The following is a 22,794-nucleotide window of genomic DNA, read 5'->3' as shown; positions in this document are numbered from 1 at the left end:
CTGCTATATCCCCCCCCCCCAAATTCCATCCCTCCCCGGTGCGGTGCTGGGGGGGGGGTTGGAGGTTGGGGGGGGGGGCACGGGGGGAGGCGGGGCTGTACTGACGTCACGCCGCGGCCCTGAGCGAGGCTGCCGGGAGCCGGCGCCGCAGCCGCCCCGAGCTCACGCCCCGCACCGCACCGCTCCACGCATCGCTCCCCGGGCTCCTCGCAGCACCGCACCGCACTGGGGCGGGCGGGAGCTGCTCATGATGCTGATCTGAAAACGGAGCGAGAGAGAGATCGATCCCCGAAAGCAGGAGTCTGAATTAATCCGGGGAAAAGGGGAAGGGAGGAAAAGGGAGGAGGGGGGGGTGGAGGAGGAAGAGGAGGAGGAGGAGGAGGAGGAGGAGGGGGGTGGGGGAGGAAGGCAGCGAGCGAACAGGCAGCGGCAGAGCCACCATGGAGCTGGCGATGGAGAACCTGGGCAGCCTGCACGGCGTCCCGCACTCGCAACCCGCCGAGCTGCTGAGCCCCGCACACGGGAGGCAGAGCTCGCACCGCAACCTGGTCCCGCACGGGAGGCCGGCCATGGTGTCGGGTATGGCATCCATCCTGGAAGGGGGGGATTACCGAGCCGAGCACAGCCTGGCGGCCCCGCTCCACCCGGCCATGAGCATGTCCTGCGAATCGCCGTCCGGGATGAGCCTGAGCAGCACCTACACCACGCTCACCCCCCTGCAGCACCTGCCGCCCATCTCCACCGTGTCCGAGAAGTTCCACCACCCGCATCACCACCACCATCACCACCACCACCCGCACCAACGCCTGGCCGGCAACGTGAGCGGCAGCTTCACCCTGATGAGGGACGAACGCAGCCTCGCCTCTATGGGCAACCTCTACAGCCACTACCCCAAGGACATGCCGGCTATGGGGCAGCCCCTCTCTCCTCTCCCCAACGGGCTGGGCAGCCTGCACAACGCTCAGCAACCTCTGACTCCGTACGGTCCCGGTGGCCACTTGCCCAACGACAAGATGCTGTCGCCCAACGGCTTCGATTCTCACGCCGCGATGTTGTCCCGGGGTGAGGAGCACCTGGCCAGGGGTTTAGGAGCCCCCAGCTCTGCCATGATGCCGCCCCTCAATGGGATGCACCCTCACGGCCACCCTCATCCCCAAGCCGGGGGTTCTCTGCTGGCAGAAAGGGATCGCCAGGCCTCGGCCAGCGGATCTCAGAGCGGAGGATCGGGGCAGGTGGAAGAGATCAACACCAAAGAGGTGGCACAAAGGATCACGGCCGAGCTGAAACGTTACAGCATCCCGCAGGCGATCTTCGCACAGAGGATCTTGTGCCGTTCGCAGGGGACACTGTCGGATCTGCTGAGGAACCCAAAGCCCTGGAGTAAGCTCAAATCGGGCCGGGAGACTTTCAGGAGGATGTGGAAATGGTTGCAGGAACCCGAATTTCAAAGGATGTCTGCGCTGAGACTCGCAGGTACAGACCGAGGGGACACGGAGGGGATGGAGGGGGGAGATATGGGGGTTTGGGGGGGGGTTACACGCGTGGGGATCCCTCGCACACACCCGGTGGGGTTGTGGGGTTGTGGGGCTGGGGGTTACGGAGCTGCGTAAAGGAGGAGAAAGAGGAAATCCTAGAGAGGAAAAAAGGAGGAAATCCTATAGAAGGAGGAGGAGGAAATCCGAATGATCCGTCACCCCCCCCCAATATACACACACCCCCCTCTGCCCCCAGGCTGCACCTGACAGCGATGGGAGCATTGAAGTGCTGCTCCCGTTGGGAATCGTTCCTCGGTTTGGACCCGTCACCCCTTCCTTCCTTCTTTCCCCACCCCCAAAACCCCGGAGAGCTGCCGACAGCCCCCGGGAGCAGCGATGTGTCCGATCCAGCACCGGGGAAACAGCGATGTAACACGGGAGGGGGGCGAAAATCGGGCGGAGGATGGAGGGGGGGTGGGTCTGAGTGAGGCTGTGGTGAAGCTGAACCCGGCGCTGGGCCGAGAGATGCGCGTTTAGTGGGAGTGTGGGGGAATAAAGGCAAAAAGAAAGGAAAGAAAAGGGAAAAGAAATGAAAGGAGAAAAGGAGAATGAAGGTTGAGGGGGGGTGAAAGGGAAGGGGGGAATGAGGAAAAGAGGAAAACGTTTTCTTTGCGGATCAGTGCAGGGCTCGGCGGGGGATCGTTCTGTCTCAGCCCGGAGCTGGGCCGAGAGATGCGGGTTTGGTGGGGGAAATAAATGGAGAGAAAAGAAAAGGGAGTGGGAGGGGGAAAGGAAATAAAGGGGGAAAATATGGGAAGAGGAAAGGAGGGAAAGAGGGGAAAGAGAGGGAAATTGAGGGGGGAAAAGGGGGAAAATAAAAGGAAAATGGGAAGAAATGGAAAGAAAAATAGAGAGGGGGAAAGGGGGGAGAAAGAGGGGAAAGGGGGGGAATAATGAAAGCGTGTTCTGTGCTGTTCGGTGCGGGGTCGGCTGCGGTTCGTTCTGCTTCAACCCTGAGATGGGCCGAGAGCTGAGGGGAAAAAAGGGGGAAAAGGGGAGAAAAAAGGGGGAAAAGGGGAGAAAAAAGGGGGAAAATGAAGGGGAAAAAAAGGAAGGAGGGAGGACGGAAAAAGGGGGGGAAGGAGGAGAGAAAAAGGGGAACAACAATAACTAAAAGGCGTTTTGTGCGAGGATCCTTCGGGGCTCGGAGGGGTCCCGGCGGCTGTGGGTGAGCGGTCGGAGGGGTCGGAGAGCAGCAGTGATGGCCCCACATCTCTGCTCTATGGGGTGGTCGTGGGGTGACTGTTTAATGGGGGTTTTGGGGGGGGGTCCGCACCGATCTCCGCTCCCCGCCGGCCTCCGCAGCCGTTATTTATGGAAGAGAGCGGCGTTCATATGTATTTAGCGTAATTCAGTTGCTCTTTAATTAGGACAGGGTAGTGGCATCTTTTAGTTCCAGTCGATGCCCTATTGAAAAGCAGTTAATAGAATGCAAATTGTTCCCGGCTTTACAAGGTTCTGGTAAATAAAGATTTAAACACTGCCGTTTAATGCCCCACTTTGTTGGGGCTAATTGAGCCCAAATCTGAAATAATAACAGCGATGGAAACGAAGGAAGGTTCGGGGAATTGGGGGGGTTTATTGGGGCCGGGGGATCCGCTCCATATCGGTGCGGTGCCGGTGGTGCCGTTGGGGTTCGGGTTGTGCTCCGCTCCCATCGCTCTGCTCCTCTCCGCGTTGTCGGGGTTTCGAATTAGGATTTCTTCTCTTTAAAATGGTTTTGAATTCCCAGAGCCGAAAAGAAGTGCCGGAAATTGAGGGGAAAAAAATATATAAGAGAAAAAGAACAACAAAAAAAAGAGGGGTAATGAATAATCCGCCGTTCTTCAGCTTTGGGTTCTTTTCCTTCCTGCGAATACAAAACGAAACAGAACCAAAAAGACACCAAAGCGACGCTCCTTGCGATGAATTCAGCTCCGTTCGGCTCCCACAATCCCAGCAGGACCGGGCTCTGCCCCACAGGGCCGCCCCACCGAGGATCCGGACCCGACCTCCGCACCTTCCCGTACCGGGGGGATCCCCCCACGTCGTCCCCCTCTTTGTTCCCAACCCCCGGCCCCGCTGCCGCCCCGCTGGGGTTCTGTTTCGTTTCTCTTCTTCCTCATAAATCGGATCGGAACAACCCTAAAAGCGCTCCTGGACGGCTGATGGGGGTCAGGGACCCACCGGGATGTGGGGCTGGGGGAGACCGTCTGTCCAGAGGGACCCCACGGTCGTTCTCGGCCTCGATCCCCGTCGGTGCGGCCGCACCTCGGTCCCTCCAACTGCAACAAACGCGGTTATAGGGCGGGGGGCTGCCCCATATCCCGCACTGCGGTGCTGGGGGGGTGGCACAGGACCTCGACCCCCGCACTGTGCGAGGGGAAAATGAATTCCAAGCGGGTTCAGGGGTGAGCCCGATGTGTTTGTCCGAGCCAGTAAATCCGGGATCGATAAACACGCCGGGCCCCGAGATCTGGCAATTGCGGCTTTTTTTTTCCTCTTTCCACTCCAATTCCCCCTCTCGCCTCCCCGTGCGCAGATGATCCATTAATTATTCAGGCAGAAGGGGGTGAGTTGGTGGGGGGGGGGTCCGGTGCCGGAGGGGACAGCGGCTCCGCTTCCCCCCGAGGGGCCACATAGAAATACGGGTGGGTGCCCGTTGGGCAACATCTGGTGGGGCCCGACCCGACCCGGTTCGTGGGGTCCATTTCGATGCTCCAACAGCGGCACTGTTCCCCCCCAACTCCCCCAGCTCACAACGCAGCTCTGAAAACTTCTTTTCCCCCTGTCCGAGGGGTCCGTGCGCTCCGAATCCCCCCCTTCTCCTTCCCCCCTCGTCGCTACTTTTAGGGGTCCCATATTCACCGCGACCCAAAATAAAAGACCCCACGGCACCGCGCAGCCATCGGCTCCCATTCCATCCCATAGTGTCCGTGGGCAGTGGGTTCTCCCCCCGGCCCGGTGCCTGCATCCCCTCTCTCCCCCTCCCACCACTCAGCTCCGTGGGTGCCGGCACCCACTGTGTGCTCCCACTCTACGTGCCCATGGGTGCACGGATCCCCCTCCCCTCCACTCCTCCATCCCCACACTCAGCGCTCTCAAATTCTCTCTTGGAAACGACCCCAAAGAGAGAAAACATCGTTACGGCCCTTTTAACATCGGCTCGAAACTCGGCCGAGAATTCACCGCCCCGCGCTGCTCGCGGCTCCGTGCGTAAAACTCGGCCGCTTCCACGCAGGATTCGAGCCGTCCGAGGGCTCCGTGGGGGCAGCGCGGTTCCGAATGGGCCGATCCCGGCTCTGTTCCATCTCCGGACGGAACCGCCGTTGGCTGCGGGCCGGGATTGAGCTGAGCGCTCCGTGCCAACATTCGTTTTCTTCGTATTTTTTCCCCTTCTCTCTTTCTCGTTTCTTTCTTTTTTTCCCCCAATTATATTTTGTTTTTCGTTTTCCTTTCTCTCTTTTCTTTCTCTTTTCGTTTTCCTTTCGTTTTCTTGTGTTTTCTTCATTTCTTTTCGTCTTTTATTTTTCCTTTCCTTTCCTTTCCTTTCCTTTCCTTTCCTTTCCTTTCCTTTCCTTTCCTTTCCTTTCCTTTCCTTTCCTTTCCTTTCCTTTCCTTTCCTTTCCTTTCCTTTCCTTTCCTTTCCCTTTTTTTCCCTGTCATTTTCTCTTCTTTCTCTATTTCTCTTCTCTTCTCTTCTCTTCACTTCTCTTCTCTTCTCTTCTCTCCCCTTCTCTCCCCTTCTCCTCTCCCCTTTTCTTTTCTCCTCTTCCCTTTTCTCCTCTTTTCCTCCCTTTTCTCTGTTTTCTCCCCATCTCCATCACCCCCCACCAATCACCGTTTCTCTTCAAGGAAAAAGAAAAAGGAAACCAAACCAAAACCAGCACAAAAAACCCAAACCCTGCGAGCAGCAGCTCGGGGCCGGGCCAAGGCAAAGGGCCAGCAAATGTATGAGAGCTTTGGCAACAGCAATAATGAATGCCGCTAATTAACACAGAACTGCCCGAACGAGGCACGAGGACGCGAAATATCCCAGCCCTGAAGGGTTGTTTCCATTCCAGCTTTGCTTAAACCACTTCGGACCGAGCAGCGCCGGAACCATTCGGGGAACCGGGGGGCGATGGGGGCAGCTCCGGGGGTCGGGGGAGTTGATGGGGGGGGGATCGTTTCGCTGATGTAAAAGGAGGGGAAGGGAGCGTTTGTGGGCACGGGGAAGGACGGCGGCTTAGAAATGGTGAAGGGAAAAGGAAGGAAGGAAGGAGAAGAGAAAGGGACGGATTTCGGCAAGGAAAGAAAGAGAAAAAGAAAGAGAAAAAATAGAAAAGAAAGGAAAAGGAGAAAAGGAGGGAGAAAAAAGAGAAGAAGCGGAGAAAAAGAAAAAATGTTTAAAAAAAAAAAGAAGAAAAGAATAAGGGAAAACTCCCACCCCCAACCCCGCTTTATTCGGGTTTTTTTTCTCCTTTTCGTTCCCATCCGGGATTTCACACGCTGACAACCGGAGCTGCCCCTCCCGTCGGCTCCGCACCGCACCGCACCGCCCCGCACCGCACCCGCACCCCTTATCAGGGCCGGGGCCGCCTCGCTCCGCCCGCAGCTCCTTCTGTGTTTGCTCCTAATCTGCGCGTCAGAAGGGGCCAATAAAGCTCCGCCGGTTAAACATTAAATCCTCCCTCTCCCCTCTTTCCCTACGAGGAAACGAAGCTCCGGCCCCACAGCCCCACAAAACACCCCCAAACCCCTTTGGATCTGCCCCCCCCCCCCAACACATCACCCCCCAAACCCAAACTCCGCTTGATGGGAACCCCAAATCTCAACCCACTTTGACACTCACCCCCCTCCCTTTTAACCAGTGATGTTTTAGGGTCGTGGATTTGGGTCGGATTTGGTGCTTTCTGGGCATAAATGGGTGACTTTTATATTTGCTCCCCACCGAAACCATAGAGGAGAGTGCAGAGGGTGGGGGGGGAGATAACAGAGAAGAGAAAACTCTCGCAGTTGACCTTTGAATCAATGTGAAAAACCTCATTTAACTGATAAGTCTTGAAAGGCCCAGAACTAATTTGAAAATACATCTATTAAAACCCCATTGAGAGGCGCTGGGTGTGCGACGCGGATTTCCTGGCGTTGGCCAAATAATGGGGGCTTCAACCCGAAGGGAAAAGGAGAATATGAAGGGATAAAACAGTAAATATATACCTAAGAAATCCTCTTTTATTTGGTATGGAAAGGGGGGAAGATTTATGGTGTATTCCTGCTGTAACTGAACGACTGCAAATGGGGTATTGGATTCTCTTTTCTCCTCTGGATAAGAAATCCAATGCTTTCTCATCCTGCTCGCTTGCATTGAGGAGTGGGTTGGGGTCTCGGATGTGTGCCCGTCACATAAGGATGGGTGTGGGGTTGGGGTTGAAGTTGTGGGGGGGTTTGTGAGCTGTGGGTTGGAATAGGGGGGAGGATGGAGGTGGGGGAGCAGAGCTGCCATCTCCTGCACTGGGATCGGCACTTGGGTGCAGGAATTCTCCATTCTGCTCTATAGCAATGCCTGGAACCAAAAATCCCATAAGAAAACCTCGCTGGCAACCAAAATTCCCATTGCAGAGGCTTGGCACGGCCACTGCCTTGCAATGCAAGCCAAAAAAATAAGAGGAAAAAGGAAAAAAATAAACCAACGAGAGCTTGCCAGATCCACAGCAATGTGGGATTTGGGGCGCAGGTTGGGGTGGGCTGCATTCCCTGCAGCATTTGGGGTGTTTAGGGGTGTATTTAGGGGTGTTTAGGGGTGTATTTAAGGGTATTTAGGGGTATTTAGGGGGGTATTTCCCACCGTTCTGTCCCAATTCCTCCATGTTTCTCAGCACATTTCGATCCATCCCCATCTCAGTTTGGATCCCAAGGAAGAGGTCAGGTTTCTGATCCATCCAGGATGGGATTTTGGGCTCTGCCTCCAAACCAACACAGCGACCCAAAGCTCCAACCCCACAGCTTCAGGGGTGCAAACCTTGCGAGCAGCGAGGCTCAAAGTGCATTTATTACGGGGCAATCGAGTGGTGAGATTTGCTGATTAAAGGGAAATTCAACATCTCGTTAATACCTCGAATGGTTCAGATCATCTCCTGCAGGATGGAAAGCCAGGCAGGGGCGGACGGGAGGAACGGATGATGGATTTAAGAGCATTTTGGGGCTGTTAAAATATAGCAAGGCAAAAGGAGAGCGGGATTGTCTGGCTTTGAAAGGAGGGGACGGGACGTTGTAAAGGGTGGGGATCCCATTGAAATATGCTCTCAGCATTGAAAGGCAAAGACGTTCACATGGGCTGCTGGGATTTCAGGAGTGATCTATAGGCTGTATCCGTAGCTTGGTGTCTGTGTAGGTAGGGATATACACTACTGTGGTGGCTCCTGCGGCACAAAGGAGGTTCAGAAGTCAGGTAAAATGGACTCAATGCGTTTTGCAGGCAGGGAAGTTCAAGCCTGGAGGGGTTTGCTTGGCCATAAAGGGGCAGGTGGTGCATGGAGAGCTGAGCTCCGTTCGGGTGCGACGTGGGCAGGGATGCTGCAGGGATGCTGCTGTTTCTTCCCCCCCCACTATGGGTACCACTTTGTGCCCCATTGCTCACACATCAGTGATTCCTTCACTTGCTTTCCCCCAGGGTTCAGCCTCCAGGCTCTGATCAAACTGATTCCCTCTGGCTTTTACTTTGGGAGGACAAGGTGTGAGTGTGAATCCCCCAATGGGAAGCAGAGATGCCCCCACTGCTCCCTCCCTGGGACCCCAGTTTATAATCCAATCCTTCAGAAAGCACAAAAAGGGACCTGGACCCACCATCCTGGCCCGACACCTGGAGCCAATGGGTTTGGTTTTGGTCCCCACTAAGAGCACAAGTGATGGCTTTGCTATGGGAGCATCCCCACATCCCTCCTGCCTCAGTTTCCCCATCTGCACCCTGGCAACACCAGGACTTCAAGGAGTGTATTAAGAGAGCTGGGTTATTAAACCTGATGAACCCTGCAGTGCTTTGTAAGAGGGCAAGTCCTCCAGTAGGAAGATTATCTGCAGGGAGTGATGCCTCTGTGTGGGATGTCACGCTACCCATGGCTGATAAAGAGCAGGTAATGAGCAAACTCTCTCCATTAGGGCTAAAATTGCAAATGTATTCGGGGCTGCTGACGGGTGATGGTATCAGGGGCTGACAGAGATAGCAGCGCTGCTGCTCTGCAGTCGGTCCCATTGCAGAGCTTTGGATGGAGGGCAGAGGGATGGAGGTGGGTGGTGATGTGGGGGTTGTGCTCCCAAAGCTCCCACCATAGGGTGGGGGTCCCATTCCAACCCCTTTTAGGTTGGGATGGAGGAGCTGTCTGTGTTCTCAGTGCCCTTCCTGCAGCAAAGCTTGGATGAAAGGCTCTGAAAATGGACCCACGGATCAATGCTTGTCTGAGAGCTTCATTTCTTAATTTATTATTATTATTATTATTATTATTTTCTGGGCTGGACTTGATGGATTTGGCACCATTTCTGCCATGGAAGGGTTCGCTCGGTTCGCTCATGGCCCCAAGACTTTGATATGGTGAAATATAGGATCCTCCACTGCTTTTGCTCCGAGTTCTGTTCCAAACACATCTCCTGTGATCAACGCATCAATACCACCATCAGGCTGCAAAAACAAGGCATGTTTTCCCTCTAAACCCAATGGTTGTTGAACGTTGCGTTGATGCAGAGCTCCATCTGAGAGCTGCCACCATCATAGGAGGCAGACAGGAGCAGCTCAGTGCCTGATTTGGGGCATTTTAGCAGCTTTATGGCTTTCCTTCTCCACTACCTCCCCTACAGTTGGTCAGGATTTGGGTTGGCTCAAAAATGAGGCAAAAAAGCACCAAGTTGAGAAACTTTACAACGCGTTTCCATCCGCTCAGGTGCACATCCAGAGAAAGAAAGGGAATGGAAGGAAGTGACCCCAGCTCAGTGCTCTCATTCCTTTCCTATACTTTTCCTTTCTCTTTTTCCTTTTTCCTTTTCCGTTTTCTTTCTTTTTCCTTTTCCTTTTTCCTTTTCTTTCTTTTTCTTCTTTTCCTTTTCCTTTTCCTTTTCCTTTTCCTTTTCCTTTTCCTTTTCCTTTTCCTTTTCCTTTTCCTTTTCCTTTTCCTTTTCCTTTTCCTTTTCCTTTTCCTTCTCCTTTTCCTTTTCCCTTTTCTTTTTTCTTCCCTTCCCTTCCCTTCCCTTCCCTTCCCTTCCCTTCCCTTCCCTTCCCTTCCCTTCCCTTCCCTTCCCTTCCCTTCCCTTCCCTTCCCTTCCCTTCCCTTCCCTTCCCTTCCCTTCCCTTCCCTTCCCTTCCCTTCCCTTCCCTTCCCTTCCCTTCCCTTCCCATTTCCCTTCTTTTTACCTTTATTTTACCTCAATTTCCCCCCTTTTTCCCCCTTTTTCCACAACCCACCCCCACTTCCCATGCAGACCACCAGACCCTACACACCCACCCCATCCTCCACCCACATCCCCCATCCCCATACCTTCATGTTCCCCTTAGAGCCCCCCATTCCCCTTCCCCTCCTCACACCCCACGAGCAGCTCCCAGCCAGTCACGTCACCATCAAACTGATGTGCCAGCAATATCCGACACGGACTTAAAGCCACTCGTGGGAGTTTCAATAACATCGATTGCATGGAGGATCAATGCTCTGCATCAGCCCCTCCCAGCCCCCCTACACACACAGCACAGGGCAGGAATGCATCCAGTGCTGTGCAACACGGAGGGGCCCAGGCAGGGCCCTGATTGCAAATCCATCCTGAGCTCACCATGATTAATTGCTTCGTTACCAGAAGCAGCAGCTCCTCGTGGGGGTCAGCGTTAAAGGGAATGGTGGAAGCTTCTTTCCATGCTCCCAATGAGGGATGGTGGGAGACCCCCAACCACCTCAGCCCTTTTTGGAAGGGGGGGGATGGGGGTCACACTCAGTGCTGTCCCAACTGGGGTCTATGGGCACTTATAGGGCAGTGTGTGTAGTGATATGGGCAGCAATGGGGCAGTGTGTGCAGTGACCATGGGCACTTATAGGGCAGTGTGTGCAGTGCCAATGGGCAGCAATGGGGCAGTGTTTGCAATGACCAGGAGCAGTGCATGCAGTGACCATGGGCACTTATAGGGCAGTATTTGCAGTGACAATGGGCAGCAATGGGGCAGTGTTTGCAGTGACCATGGGCACTTATAGGGCAGTATTTGCAGTGACAATGGGCAGCAATAGGGCAGTGCATACAGTGACCATGGGCACTTATAGGGCAGTGTGTGCATTGATATGGGCAGCAATGGGGCAGTGTTTGCAGTGACCGTGGGCACTTATAGGGCAGTGTTTGCAATAACAAGGAGCAGTGCATGCAGTGACCATGGGCACTCATAGGGCAGTGTCTGCAGTGCCAATGGGACCCACCCCTGGTCCCTCTGTGTCACCCCATCTCCTCTCAGTGCCCCCCTAGCAACACCCCCCCCCCCCATGGCTATAGGGGGATGGACAGGGATGGGTAGTGATAAGGGAGGCGGAAGTGCCGCCATGTTTCCGCTGGGGGGCGCCATTGCGGCGGGGACGGCACATGGAGCGGATATTGGGGGGGGGGCGGAAGGGACCATTCCCACTTCCGGGGGGGGGGGGGGTGAGACCCAAAATGGCGGCGGGGCGTGTAGGGTATTAGGGTGGGGGATAGGGAGATGGTGTCCCCCCAGGACCACCCCCCCATCCTATCGCTATTTAATGGAGCAGAAGCTGACCCCCCCTCACCATAACCTCCTTTAGGAGCCATAAGGTGTCCCCTAAGCCCCCCCTTTCTGCAGCCTGTCCCACCCCATTCCATCAGCCATAGGATAACGAGACCTTCCCGGCCTCCATCTGGGTGTATTGCAGCACCTCAATATCATTCTAACACTGAAGGTCCCAACACTGAGCACAGAGCTCCCATTAAAGCCCCATTGCAGCTCCTCAATATCATTCTAAAACTCAGAGTCCCCAATACTGAGCACAGAGCTCCCATTGAAACCTCATTGCAGCCCCCCAATATCATCCTAACACTGAGGGTCCCCACACTGAGCACAGAGCTCCAATTAAAGCCCCATTGCAGCACCTCAATATCATCCTAACACTGAGGGTCCCAACACTGAGCACAGAGCTCCCATTGAAGCCTCATTGCAGCTCAGCTCTGCCTTTGGGGTGAAGATGCCACGAGCTCAATGGTGCTCATGATAAAGCCGTGCTTCTCCAAACCCCGCTTTACTCAGAGCTTCAGACCCCGAGCTGTGAGCTCAGCCTTCTCCCTGGGAGCCCCTAAATGCCCCTTTGCACCGCTGAGAGCCGATTTGACAGCGAGAAATAGAGAAAAGCCGGTGGGGTTGGGATGGGCTTTTTTTTCCCCCTCCACCTTCACCTCGCTTGCAGCCAGCGTGCTGGCAATGAAAGCCTCTGGCTGCCTTTTGTGATTCCAACAAATCACCAGCACTTAAGCAAAGTGGGCAGAAAATTACAGGTTGTATTGCAAGTGAATGGAGAGGGAGAGCACGCTGGGGCTGAGAAAACAGAGGTTTGCGGGTATAATAGAGCAAGCGGTGTCTGGCAGGCTGAGGAAGCCTGCAAAGCCATCAGGTATTAGTTAAATGCTTCGCGGAGTTCAAGCTGCGAGGCATAATCGCGGCTCCTGGAACAGCGGCCATTTGATTGTCTCTATTATGTCCCTTTGGAAATGATTTGGGTGTTATTTTGCTTTGAGCTGTCAAGGTTAAGTCAAGGAAAGAGCTCTCCCTCTGACATGGGGATCGTCAGGAGGTTGGACCCCTCTGCAGAAGCCTTTGGGGGAGGTGGGTGGGATGCCGCTGCTCTCCGAGGTTCTTTCCTATGGCTGGAGCTGCTCCTTGGCTTTGCTTTGAGGTTGTTCTGAAGCCAGGTCAGCTCTCTTGGGGATGAGATGCTCATTGGGTTCATGCATGTCTAAAAGGCACGGCCTGTGTGCTGTCCCCTTGTCTGTCATTGCCTCCTTGCGACTCCCCAGCTTCTTTCTGGTCCCAGCTGAACCTGATGGGGCTGCTGAGGTCTCAGATGCTCACACGTTGCTCAGTGAGGAGGGGAAGAGCTGCATGGTAGGGATGGATGTGATCAGCAGCTCAGCACTGACTGCCCCCAGAGCACCCCCTGATCTATGGGGAGCCCCCATCCATAACCCCAGTGTTGGTCCTGGTGCTGCAGGATGAGCCAGGGATCAAACTGTGTGCATGGAATCACCCCAATATGTGTCCCTGTCCCCAGGCACTTAGAGATGGGACCTGGAGAGCTGTAAGGATGGGAAGGCAGGAAGCCAAAGAGGAGTCACTGGGAGTTTAAGACTTGGAAATATAAGGGATGTGAAGCAAACAAAACCTCCCCGTGTTGACCCGGGCAGGGCTCCAGGCTGTGCCCTGCCTGTCCCCTGTCCTCAGTGCCTTCTGGTGTGGGGGGGGAAGGGGGGAGCAGAAGGACCCTCCGCGGGGGTGCGTGGCTGTAAATAGATCTGACCAGCGTCACTATCGATTTGTGCTGTGCCGAGCTGTAATTAGATGGGGCCGGGGATGGAGGGGGGGGGGGGGGGATGGAGGGAGGGAGGGATGTGCTGGGCTGTATCAACAGGAAAATGAATTAATAAATAGATGAAATGAGGACAGGGAAATTGGGGTGCGTCCAATGCTGTGCTGTGGGCCACAATCAGTGGGAGGATGGAGGGGTGCAGAGTGGGGTGTTGCTTCTATCCAGGCAGTGCTGGACCTGGTGCTGGGTTGAGGTTTGATAAGCAAGACCCTGATGGTCAACGCTTGCCTCGGAGCTGTGGGTTATTAATGGGTGACTGGCTTGTAATAATTACTTGTAATAATTGAAGCAGGGAAGGAGAAATGTGGCTTTGCAAAGGCAGTGTGCTGGGTGATAGGCTGGTCAGCTCTGCAGCTTCACTGGGATTGCAGCAGGCTCTTCCCATGGGGGCACATTGTGCACACACATCTCACATCACTGTGCACCTACTTGGTGTGTATCTGTGTGGGGCACGTGCCATCCTGCAGGGGTGGGTGCCAGCAAGACAGGGGGGCTATGGGTGGGCAATGGGTGGGTAGGTGGGGTGTGAAGATGCAGAAGTATGGGGGAGGTGGTCTTCCAATTTATTGTTGGGGTGTTTTGGGGGAGGGATGTTGTAAAATGTTTAATTCATGTCTGAAAAGAGAAAAAAAAAAAGGAAGAAAAAAAAAAAGTCAACTTTTCTATAAAGGCTTTTTGTTTGTTTGTTTGTTTGTTCTTTTTGCAAGCATCTGACGGTCATAGGGTAGGTTTCCACTCAACCCTTCTCTGCTGGCTGTTTGAGGATGGTGACCCTGGGACAGGCTGCCCCGTGGCCCCATTGGTGCTGCTTTGCAGCCTCTGGGCTGAGGGCATTTTGCTGCTTGGGGGGCTAAGGGGGGGGTATAGGGGAGTGGGAAGGCTCTGCACAGCTGCCTGCTGCTCTGCCCTGGCAGTGGTTTGTTGGGCAGGCAGGAGGTCAGCAAGGCAATAACCAACAGGCTGATGGATGACCCCCATAATTTAGGAACAGAGCAGCCCCTATAGCCAGGCTGTGGGAGCAGAGGTAGTGCAGCCCCGGGGTCAGCAGTAGATGCTGAGATTTGGGATGCTGGGAATTTGGAGGTGCTGGGCTTCCCCAAGGCTTTGCTCTCGCTGCTGCTTGGGAGGCCCAGGGAGGTAGAGGAGGGAGGCAAAGCCAGCAGGTTCCCTGGTTGGAAGGAAGGGCCTGGTGTTGGGAGGCAGCCTGCAAGCAGGCCAGGATGGTCAGCACCAATTAATGGCCCTGTTCTCTCTTTTGAACCTTTAGCTTGCAAACGCAAAGAGCAAGAGCAGCAGAAAGACAGGAGCCTGCAGCCCAAGAAGCAGCGGCTGGTCTTCACGGACCTCCAGCGCCGCACCTTGATCGCCATCTTCAAGGAGAACAAGCGCCCGTCCAAGGAGATGCAGATGACCATCTCACAGCAGCTGGGCTTGGAGCTCAACACCGTCAGCAACTTCTTCATGAACGCCCGCCGGCGGTGTATGAACCGCTGGCAGGAGGAGCCAGGCACCAACCCTGGGGTCCCCTCTTCTTCTACAAGCACTTTCTCCAAAGCATGATGTCCCCCCAGCCCTCTCTGCCCCTTCCCGGACATCCTCCTCATGACAAAGCCAACTCAGCCACGTGCGCATGCCCCATTTGGGGTGGGTGCTTTTGGGCACTACGAGTCCCCCACCCTCAGCTGGTGTCATGTCCTGCTGCCACCTCCATCCAGCTTGATGAACAGGGATGGGGGTTGCAGCTGGGCTGGCTCCTTCCCATGGAGGGCTCTGAGGAAACCCCCATGGAGCGTGGGATGTGAGGTGGAGGAGAGGGAAAGGAATTGCTTGGGGATACCTCACAAAGCTTGATTTCACACCCCAGGCAGAGTCCAGTCTTTGTGCACCCCACAACTTCTGCCTCCACCACAACCACCCTTATGGTTCCCACAGTTTTGGGATAAAGATGGAGGAGGAAATCCAGGAGGTGAAGTTGTGGGGCTGGTCTCTGGTACAGCCCCAGCTTTCCAAGGCTGAAATCCCCATTATTTAAAGGGGAGTAAGCAGGGAAAACACTCTCTGGGTGCCTGGAGGTGACCCCAAGTCTCTCTGCTTACTGAAGCTTTTTGCTCCCCTGAGGCACAGCAGGTTTTCCCAAAGCAGCCGGACCCTCTTCGCCATTGACACGGAGGTGCTCCTCTCCCTTGAAGCTGTTGGAAACCCAGCCAAGGGCAGCCCCACAACCTCCCTCCATGGGCACCTTCCTCTCCCCTTGGAGACCCCCGGGAGCACCCACCCCACCGGACCCCCTTCACACCCCAATCCATCCCTGGGTCCCCACAAGCGGTTCCGTGCGTCCGAGCGGCTCCAGCGGCACGGCGGCCGCTCCACCTCGCGTCCACGCAGGTCAAGAAGCACATTTTAGCTACAGAAATCGGGTATTTAAAAATATATATGAATTGTTTTGAGAGGAGATGGGAGGAAAGACTTGGAACGAAGAATCGCATCTTTCCCGGCAACCTGCTCAGGTCCGGGCTGGCTCCAGCATCCGCCACTGGATTCCTGGTTCACTTTTGGGTTGAGAAATGAACTCAGACAAAGCAGTTTTGTTGGCTTTGTGTCTTGCCCCATCCTCCCCTCCACGCTCACTCTTGCCCTTATTTGTCTTCGTCTCTGTTACCAAAGAAATTGCGAAACCAAAAACCAAACCCAAATCCCTCCCGGGAGGCAACATCAGAGCGCGGCAGAGAAGGAAAATCCCACGGACCCGGCTGTGAAAAGCTGCGTGTGAGAAAGGGAAAACTTTCTGATGAGCTCGAAAGGGAAGAAGAACCAACAACCCAATGACTTAAACCCCCAACGGGATGAGAACAGAAACCACAACCAAGCAAACTCAACGCAAAGACCGGCAAATTGACCAAAAGGAAAACCAAATGACAAGAGAATTTTTTCTTTTTTTTTCCTTTTATTTCATTTCTTTTTATTTTGTGCCAATTAACAACCTGCCTTAACCAATTCTGGAGCGGTGGTACTAGCTTCAAAATGATCGTTCCCTCCGAGCTCTACCATGGTGACTCGTGCCATATGAAAAGCAATCACGAAGGCCAAACCCTTGCATTAAGCCGTCGCCTTGACCCCGCGGGCTCCATGCTGTCCTTGGGGATCAGAGGGGCTGCAAGGGCTGGGAAGGGCTGAGGGAGGTTTGGGGATGGAGGGGAAGGTCCTCCCTTCCAGCCCCTTCACTTGGGGAGAAAAAAAGTCCTCCAAAGCCAACCCAAACACAAAGAAAAACCCAAATAATAATAATAATAATAATGATAATGATAATAATGGGACACTGTTGAATTTATGCGGGTAAAATAGTACCACCTGTGTCCTAGCGCTACGGTTTCTTCGATTCACTTTACTTTGAGAGCGATCTGTTGTGTAACAGGAAGGCACCTTGTTGAAGAGAAGGAAAAAAAAACGGAAAGAAAGACAAAAAAAAAAAGTAAACCAAAAAAAGGAAAAAAAAAAAAAAAACAACCAACGAAGAAAAGCACCCCCCCAAAAAAAACCAAATAAACAATGAGGAAAGAAAGGACAAAAGAATGAAAGAGAGAAAGGAAAATACAAACCCTACAAGCAAAACCCTGACCCACAGCAGGGCTTGGGAATGAATTCTGGGATAGATTTACCAAAGAGCTGATGGGTCGGGTGGGAGGTGGGGGACCAGAGTGGGTTTGGCCTCACACACCAACCCCAACCATCGCCAAGGGGAGCGGATGGGTGAGAGGGAGGAAGAAGGGCTGGGAAGGGGCAGGAGCCAACCAGAACCCAAAGAGAACAACAAAGCGAAGCTCAACCCCCCCCATCCTCCCACTCCCCCTCACGATCCGCTCCCCACCACTGGCGTTCCCCCCAACGTTGTTTCTTCTTGTCTTGTCGTGATGTGGTGACGATGGGGGTTGGCAATTCCTGGACCCCATCGGGTTGTGTTCAAGGGCTGAAAAGCCAGGAAGTGGGGAGGGGGGTGGGGGGGGAGGTGGGAGTCTTGGTTTGGGAAGTGAAAGAAAAATAAAGAAAAACATGCAGAAACAAAAGAAAAGAGGAAAAAAAAAAAAGGAGGAAAAAAAAAAGAAACAAAAACGTACTAAAAAAAGAGAAAAAAAAAGAGAAAAAAACAAAGAAAAAAATAAATAAATGCCACAGGCCCTCAAGGATGCAAAGACATTTCTAGTGAGAACCCGAGAATTAAGGCTACCTCACTTGAGTTTTCAATGTTCGTGATTTGAGAATCACGTCTGATACCAAAGATTTTGTTGCCTTGTCTGGTCTGTGCTGGCAGCGCCGCTTTCCCTGCGCCCCCACGAGTCCCCCCCGAGAGCGAGAGAAGGCGAGCGAGCATCCCCGGGATGGCGGCGTGGTCGATGAGTGCCTTTTTCTTGTACCAAAGGTGTGTGGCCATTTCTTTGCTCCTCCGCTTTTATTGTTTCTTTCCTTCTTTTTGTTTGGTCCAATGTTACCTCAGCTCTCCGAAAGGATTCTGGCAATTCTTATAGTCTTTGGGTGTTGGGATGGAGAAAACAGAAAGCCAAAGCCTTGTCCTGTTGGAAGGGAAAGCATCGCCCTTCCCTCTTGCTGTGGTTTTCCCATTGTGTCCCCCTTCAGATGTCCCCAATGTCCCCCAGTGTCCCCATTTGCCCCAGCACGCCTCCCTGGTGTCCTCTTGGGGCAGCACCATGGCCAGCTCTGCTCTAGAACCGTGCAGAACCCAATTGTAGAACGGCTTAGGTTGGATGGAACCTGAGATCCATGGATTCCACCATGGATGGGTTCCACCATGGATGGGTTCCACCATGGGTGTTTCTTCATGGCTCAGCTCAGACTGGAGCTTCTGTTTTCCTTCTCAGTAGCACAGAGAGGATACGTGGCGTTTCTCATTGCTGACGTTCTCCAAACCCTTCTTTTGGAGCCAAGTGCTCCACCAGGAAAGGCTTCCATGTTCCTACAGAGGTGCTTTTCACTGCTGGGAGGGACAGGAGTGACTCTGCTTTAGGAAGAGGCAATGGGAGGACCCTTAGGAGAAGATGCTCTTCCACAAAAGTCTCCCAAAGCTTAGGAAAATCTTGGGTTGAATTGCACCTGCTTGGCTCTTCCTGTTGGTTTCCTCCTTTTTCTGGGTGAGGCCTTCCAGGCTGCACCCCAAGAGGCTCCTTCTGACGTATCTTGTGGGAAATGGCTCCTTTAGATTGGACCAAACTTGGCCAAAGTCTCTTGGGGACACCAAGAGCCCCCCGCAGCACCTGCATCCCACTGAGAGCAGGGCAGAGCATCCCACAGCCCACCCCCTATCCCCTCCACACTATTGCCTTGACCAGACCCTTCCCAACCTTACTCCTCCCCAGCACCCAGATGGCTTGCGATACCAAAGACGTTTCTCTATGCAGGAGAAAGCCTTCTTTTCCACCCAGCACAGACCTTACAAGCCTTTGACAATGTTCTCTGAAATACCTCAAGATATTTAATGTATAGTTTATGTGATATATAAAACAAACAAACAAACAAAAAAAATAATAAAATAAAAGAAAATAATAATAAAAAAAAAAGACTTAGCTAGTTTTTGGAATTTGTGACTTGAAGCTTTATACTGTTAAATTATAATTTTGCAGAAGACGGCATGTTCTTATTTCTTTGACGCGCTCAATGGGAGACATATTGAATGTTAAGGGAACGAAAGCTGGGTCGTTTCACGACAGGCAAACAAAAGAGAGAGAAGATATTAAAAAAAAAAGGACCCTTGGAGTTTACAGATTTCATATTTAAACAAGTCCTTTTAAAAAAAGAAAAATTACAAAAAAAAAAAAAAAAGATAAAAAAAGAGAGAAAAACGAATAATGATGGCGATACCTTCGCGTTCGGACGTGTTACTTTTCTCTGGGTCATGTCGTTATGAGAGTATTTATTATTCTATGTGTTCTGTGTTCAAATGTAATTTAAGAGACCAAAAAAAAAGACAAAAAAAAGATAAAAAAAAAAAAGAGATGAGAATTTGATTTATGCATGGATAAAAAAAAGAATATACTCTTTCTTGAAGTAATGTAATAATTATTCGGGGAGGGATGGTCGGGTGGGAGTGGGAGGGGACAAACTGTGCTTTTTTTGTCCATGATTTCTGGGTTGATTAAGAATTTTCTGCATGGATCATCGTCTTTCTGTTCTGTTCTCAATCACTCAGTTATGGGAGAGCCATCCTCTACCCCACTCCGTTGGTTTCTTTTGCTTCTTTTCCCCCTTTCCTTTCTCTGCAAGCTGTATTACCCCAATGGGGGACGGCGTAGGGGCTGTAAGGGGGTTGCGGGGGCACACGACCCCATACCCAGCAAACCAGGTGCAGGTATCTGGGGTGTGGGACCCCTGTGTGACCCCAGCCATGCCAAACCAACCCCTCCAGGTCCCGCGCCTCTCAGGTTTGGGGTGTTTTTTTGTGCTTTATCCAGATCTGTGTGTCAAAGCCCAAGTGTCTTCGTGCAGAAGAGAGACAATCAGCCGCCGTCACCTGAGTTTGCAAAGCTCTGGGCTTCTCGTGTGCTCTGAGATGAGGGAAATGGCCCCTACGCCCCATTGCTGCCTTCCTCCCCACACTGCAATGGAAGCTTGTCATGTTGAGGATGGTGACGTTGAGCCAGGCTGCTCAAAGATGTGGATGTCCCATTGCTGGAAGTGTTTAAGATTGGGCTGAACAAGGCTTTGAGCAACCTCATCTGGCGAAGGACCACACAGCCATGGCAGTCAGTGGGACTGCTGATCTTCAAGGATCTCTCCCAACCCAAACCATTCTGTGACTGCATGATGACCCGAGTCGCTCTCCCTTGGGGTGGCCTTGAAGACCTGCCTCCATCCATGTCTTTACTTTAAAATGCTGATTCTTCAGTCCTCTTCTGCCTCTTCATCCTCCACCTCTGTCATTAGATGTGGCCCCAAAGCTCAAACGACTGCAAATAACAAGATCTCAACTCCTTTGTGCTCCACCAACATGGTCCCCAAAAGCGTAATAGGGTTTAAACCTGCATCTTCTTCAGTGCACCATCATCTTCTTCATACTCATCCATCCAAACAACCCTCCTAGTGTCTTCTGGGGAAATTTTGCTGTTTGGAGGTTCATCTCAGTGTTGGTCTTCAGACGCCCAGACCTTCCAACCACATGAAGGTGTCACCAAGCTTAGACCCAACCCACAGCCACCAGTCCTAGGACCCTACAAACCCCAATTGGTTCCCACCTCAAGACGAGAACCCAATGATCTGGGACATCCCAGAGGAGCTGAGCACTGAGTGTTGTCCTTGTCCTTCACCCACCAGCACCCATTGAGCCAAAGGGGCTTTGCCTTGTGCTGGATCCAGCCTTGCCTGCTGCCCACACCTACCAAAATGCCTTGAGGAGCAACTTGCAACGATACCAAAGATTTTTTTCCCCCCTTGCAGGTAATGACAATCCAAGCTCTGTCCTAAAGACAATTCTCTTAACCAGGGTTGCCCCAAAAGGGCATTTTTGTGCTGTGGGGAGCAGGAACAGAACCGGAGTCCAATGGGGCACCTCGAAAAACAACAAGAGCAGCTCCTACCTGGTGGGAACCATCAGGGAGCAAAGATCCCAGGGCTCCATGCTGATGAAGGATGAGGAAGAGGAGGGTGTCTGGGACCTCCAGCCTCACTGAGTCCTGCAGTTCAGCCTGGTCATTGTGCCCTATTTCCATTGTGGATGTTTTCAGGGTCATCCCGTTACTTGTGAAGCCTCAGGCTGGTTCTCATTTTAGGCCAAAAAAAATTGTCAGTGGGGCAGCAACGTCTCCATCCTCAGTGGGAGAGGAGGAGCAGAGGGCTCACGGAACCTCAGAGTCGAGCTTCAGGCATTAACATCCCATAATAACCCAGCCACAAGCTGAGCTTTCCCAGCTCTAAGGAGGTCTCCAACGATGGGATGGTCCATCAATAAGGAGGTCTCCACTGGGCCCAGAGCTTGCAGGTGCCAAACCCAGGAGCATCAGGACAAGATCCTTTATACAACACCTCTCTTCTGACTAGAACCAGAACCAGAACCCAAGGTTCACCTGCAGGTGACTTTGAGGGGGCAGTGGGGACATTTAGTCCTTTTCCCTTATCTCAGAGCAGAAGAGGAGCTGCGGCCGGGGCTGGGGCTGTGCGTGTGGATGCTTCGGTTCCTTTTGTATGATTCCTTCATTCAGGGTTGATTTTTTTTTAAAGAAATGAAAAATGCAAAGACAAACAGATCCTTTTTTTTTTTTTTTTTTGGGGGGGGGAGGGTTTGTTTCATTTTTCTCTCATTCCTTCTCCCCCCCATCCCCATTCATTCCTAAAGGAGAACAAGAAGTCAGGCAGAATTCACCCTGCCCGAGAGGAGCCCACAGCACCAGGTTCATCCACCCACCCCACTGCTCATTTCTCTGCATAGCAATAGGCGCCGCTCGCTCCCATCCCACCCACTTTAGGGGCTGCTTCCCCCCCCTCCAGTTACTCAATGCATTTTTCCTTCTGATTCCACTGGATTTGGGTTGATTGTTTTGTTGTTCTTATTTTCCTTTCGCTGCCTCCTCACGGTTAATCTCATGGGATGGGTTTTGCTCTACAGCCAAATGCAATTGTTGCTCCTCTGTGTCTCACAGTTCTGTTTGTTTAAGTTATTTACAAACACTAAAAAAAGAAAAAAAAATTTAAAAAAAAGATAATAATAAGAAAAAAAGATAAAAAATAGAGTCTTTTGTGTCAGGCACTTTATCCAAACTGTGCTGTGTGCTCTGGAGTTCGTTCCTTGTTCTTTGCAATGACTCAAGCAGGGGAAATTACCAGGAAACTTCACTCCAGCCTGTCAAAAGGTTTTAAAAAGAGGGGAAAAAAAAGAAAATCTCTATTTGTTCATCCTCTTCTGGTCATGACTGTGTTGTATTTCTGCAGCTTTTCTGTTTCTTCAATAAATTATTTTCTAGTCATTCACCCCCCTCCCCTTCCCCCTGTTGTGTTTGTGTGTGTCCTGCAATGGCGTTGGGGGCTTTTAATTACTAAAAGGGGGATAAAAAAATAATGGTGGTTGTTTGTAGGGTCTCTCCTCACCGAGCTGTGGCTCTGCAGTGTGCCATAGGCTGCACACACCCCCTAAGGATGGGGGAGTGGGAGGTGGAGGGGATGGGGGCACAGCACAAAGGGCACAGCATTACCAGGGGTTTGGGGACCAGCATGTAGAGACTGTAAAGCAAAAACACCCCAATTGGATTCAGGTGCCCCTCAAGAGGAAGAAACTCATTTGGTCCCAGTAGGACGTGGCCAGGTCAGCTATGGTGGGAGGGCCAAGATGGGGTTGTCTCTTGGGGATGGAGTGGTGTGGTGGCACAGGTGGCATTGGTGGTGTGGGTCCTGTTGGTGGTGTGGGTGCTGTTGGTGGTGTGGGTGCCCTTTGAGGTGTGGGTGCTGTTGGTGGTGTGGGTGCCCTTTGAGGTGTGGGTGCCCTTGGTGCGCAGGCTCTCCCCATGGGTGATGAGGCCAGCATAGCCCTCCTGGTGGGAGAAGGCATAGCTGGAACGGTGGTGGAAGGAACCACGGGGGACGTGGGTGCGCAGCTCCACCGAGGGCTCTGGCTCCTTCCTGGCCTTCCAGCAGATCTTCTGCAAGGAGATAAGGGGCCTGGTGACCTCCATGGGGAATGGCATCCATCCCATCAC

General features: G+C 52.8%; 2 protein-coding genes across 7 annotated transcripts in view; one reads left to right on the top strand and one right to left on the bottom strand.

Moving 5' to 3' along the window:
* The first annotated feature begins 144 nt into the window (after window positions 1–144).
* ONECUT3 (one cut homeobox 3) lies at window positions 145–22,078 on the top strand. The gene is made up of 2 exons (XM_015886788.3): window positions 145–1,473; window positions 14,373–22,078. Exons 1-2 carry the CDS (start codon window positions 441–443, stop codon window positions 14,663–14,665), a joined length of 1,326 nt encoding a protein of 441 aa, XP_015742274.2. The 5' UTR covers window positions 145–440; the 3' UTR covers window positions 14,666–22,078.
* The window catches only part of ATP8B3 (ATPase phospholipid transporting 8B3), a 12,457-nt gene continuing 11,498 nt past the window's right edge, over window positions 21,836–22,794 (bottom strand). For all 6 annotated transcript variants that reach the window (XM_085517577.1, XM_085517572.1, XM_085517574.1 and 3 more), the window contains one exon: window positions 21,836–22,737. In XM_085517577.1, coding sequence (XP_085373703.1) covers window positions 22,405–22,737 — 333 coding nt within the window. In that variant the 3' untranslated portion in view covers window positions 21,836–22,404. The remainder of the gene's footprint in view (window positions 22,738–22,794) is intronic.

The sequence above is a fragment of the Coturnix japonica genome, chromosome 16 (assembly GCF_054131305.1).
Source record: "Coturnix japonica strain WE chromosome 16, WE-NBRP24, whole genome shotgun sequence".
Taxonomy (NCBI): Eukaryota; Metazoa; Chordata; class Aves; order Galliformes; family Phasianidae; genus Coturnix; species Coturnix japonica.
Note: the sequence above shows the minus strand (reverse complement) of the source record. Positions and strands in the feature narration are given on the sequence as shown.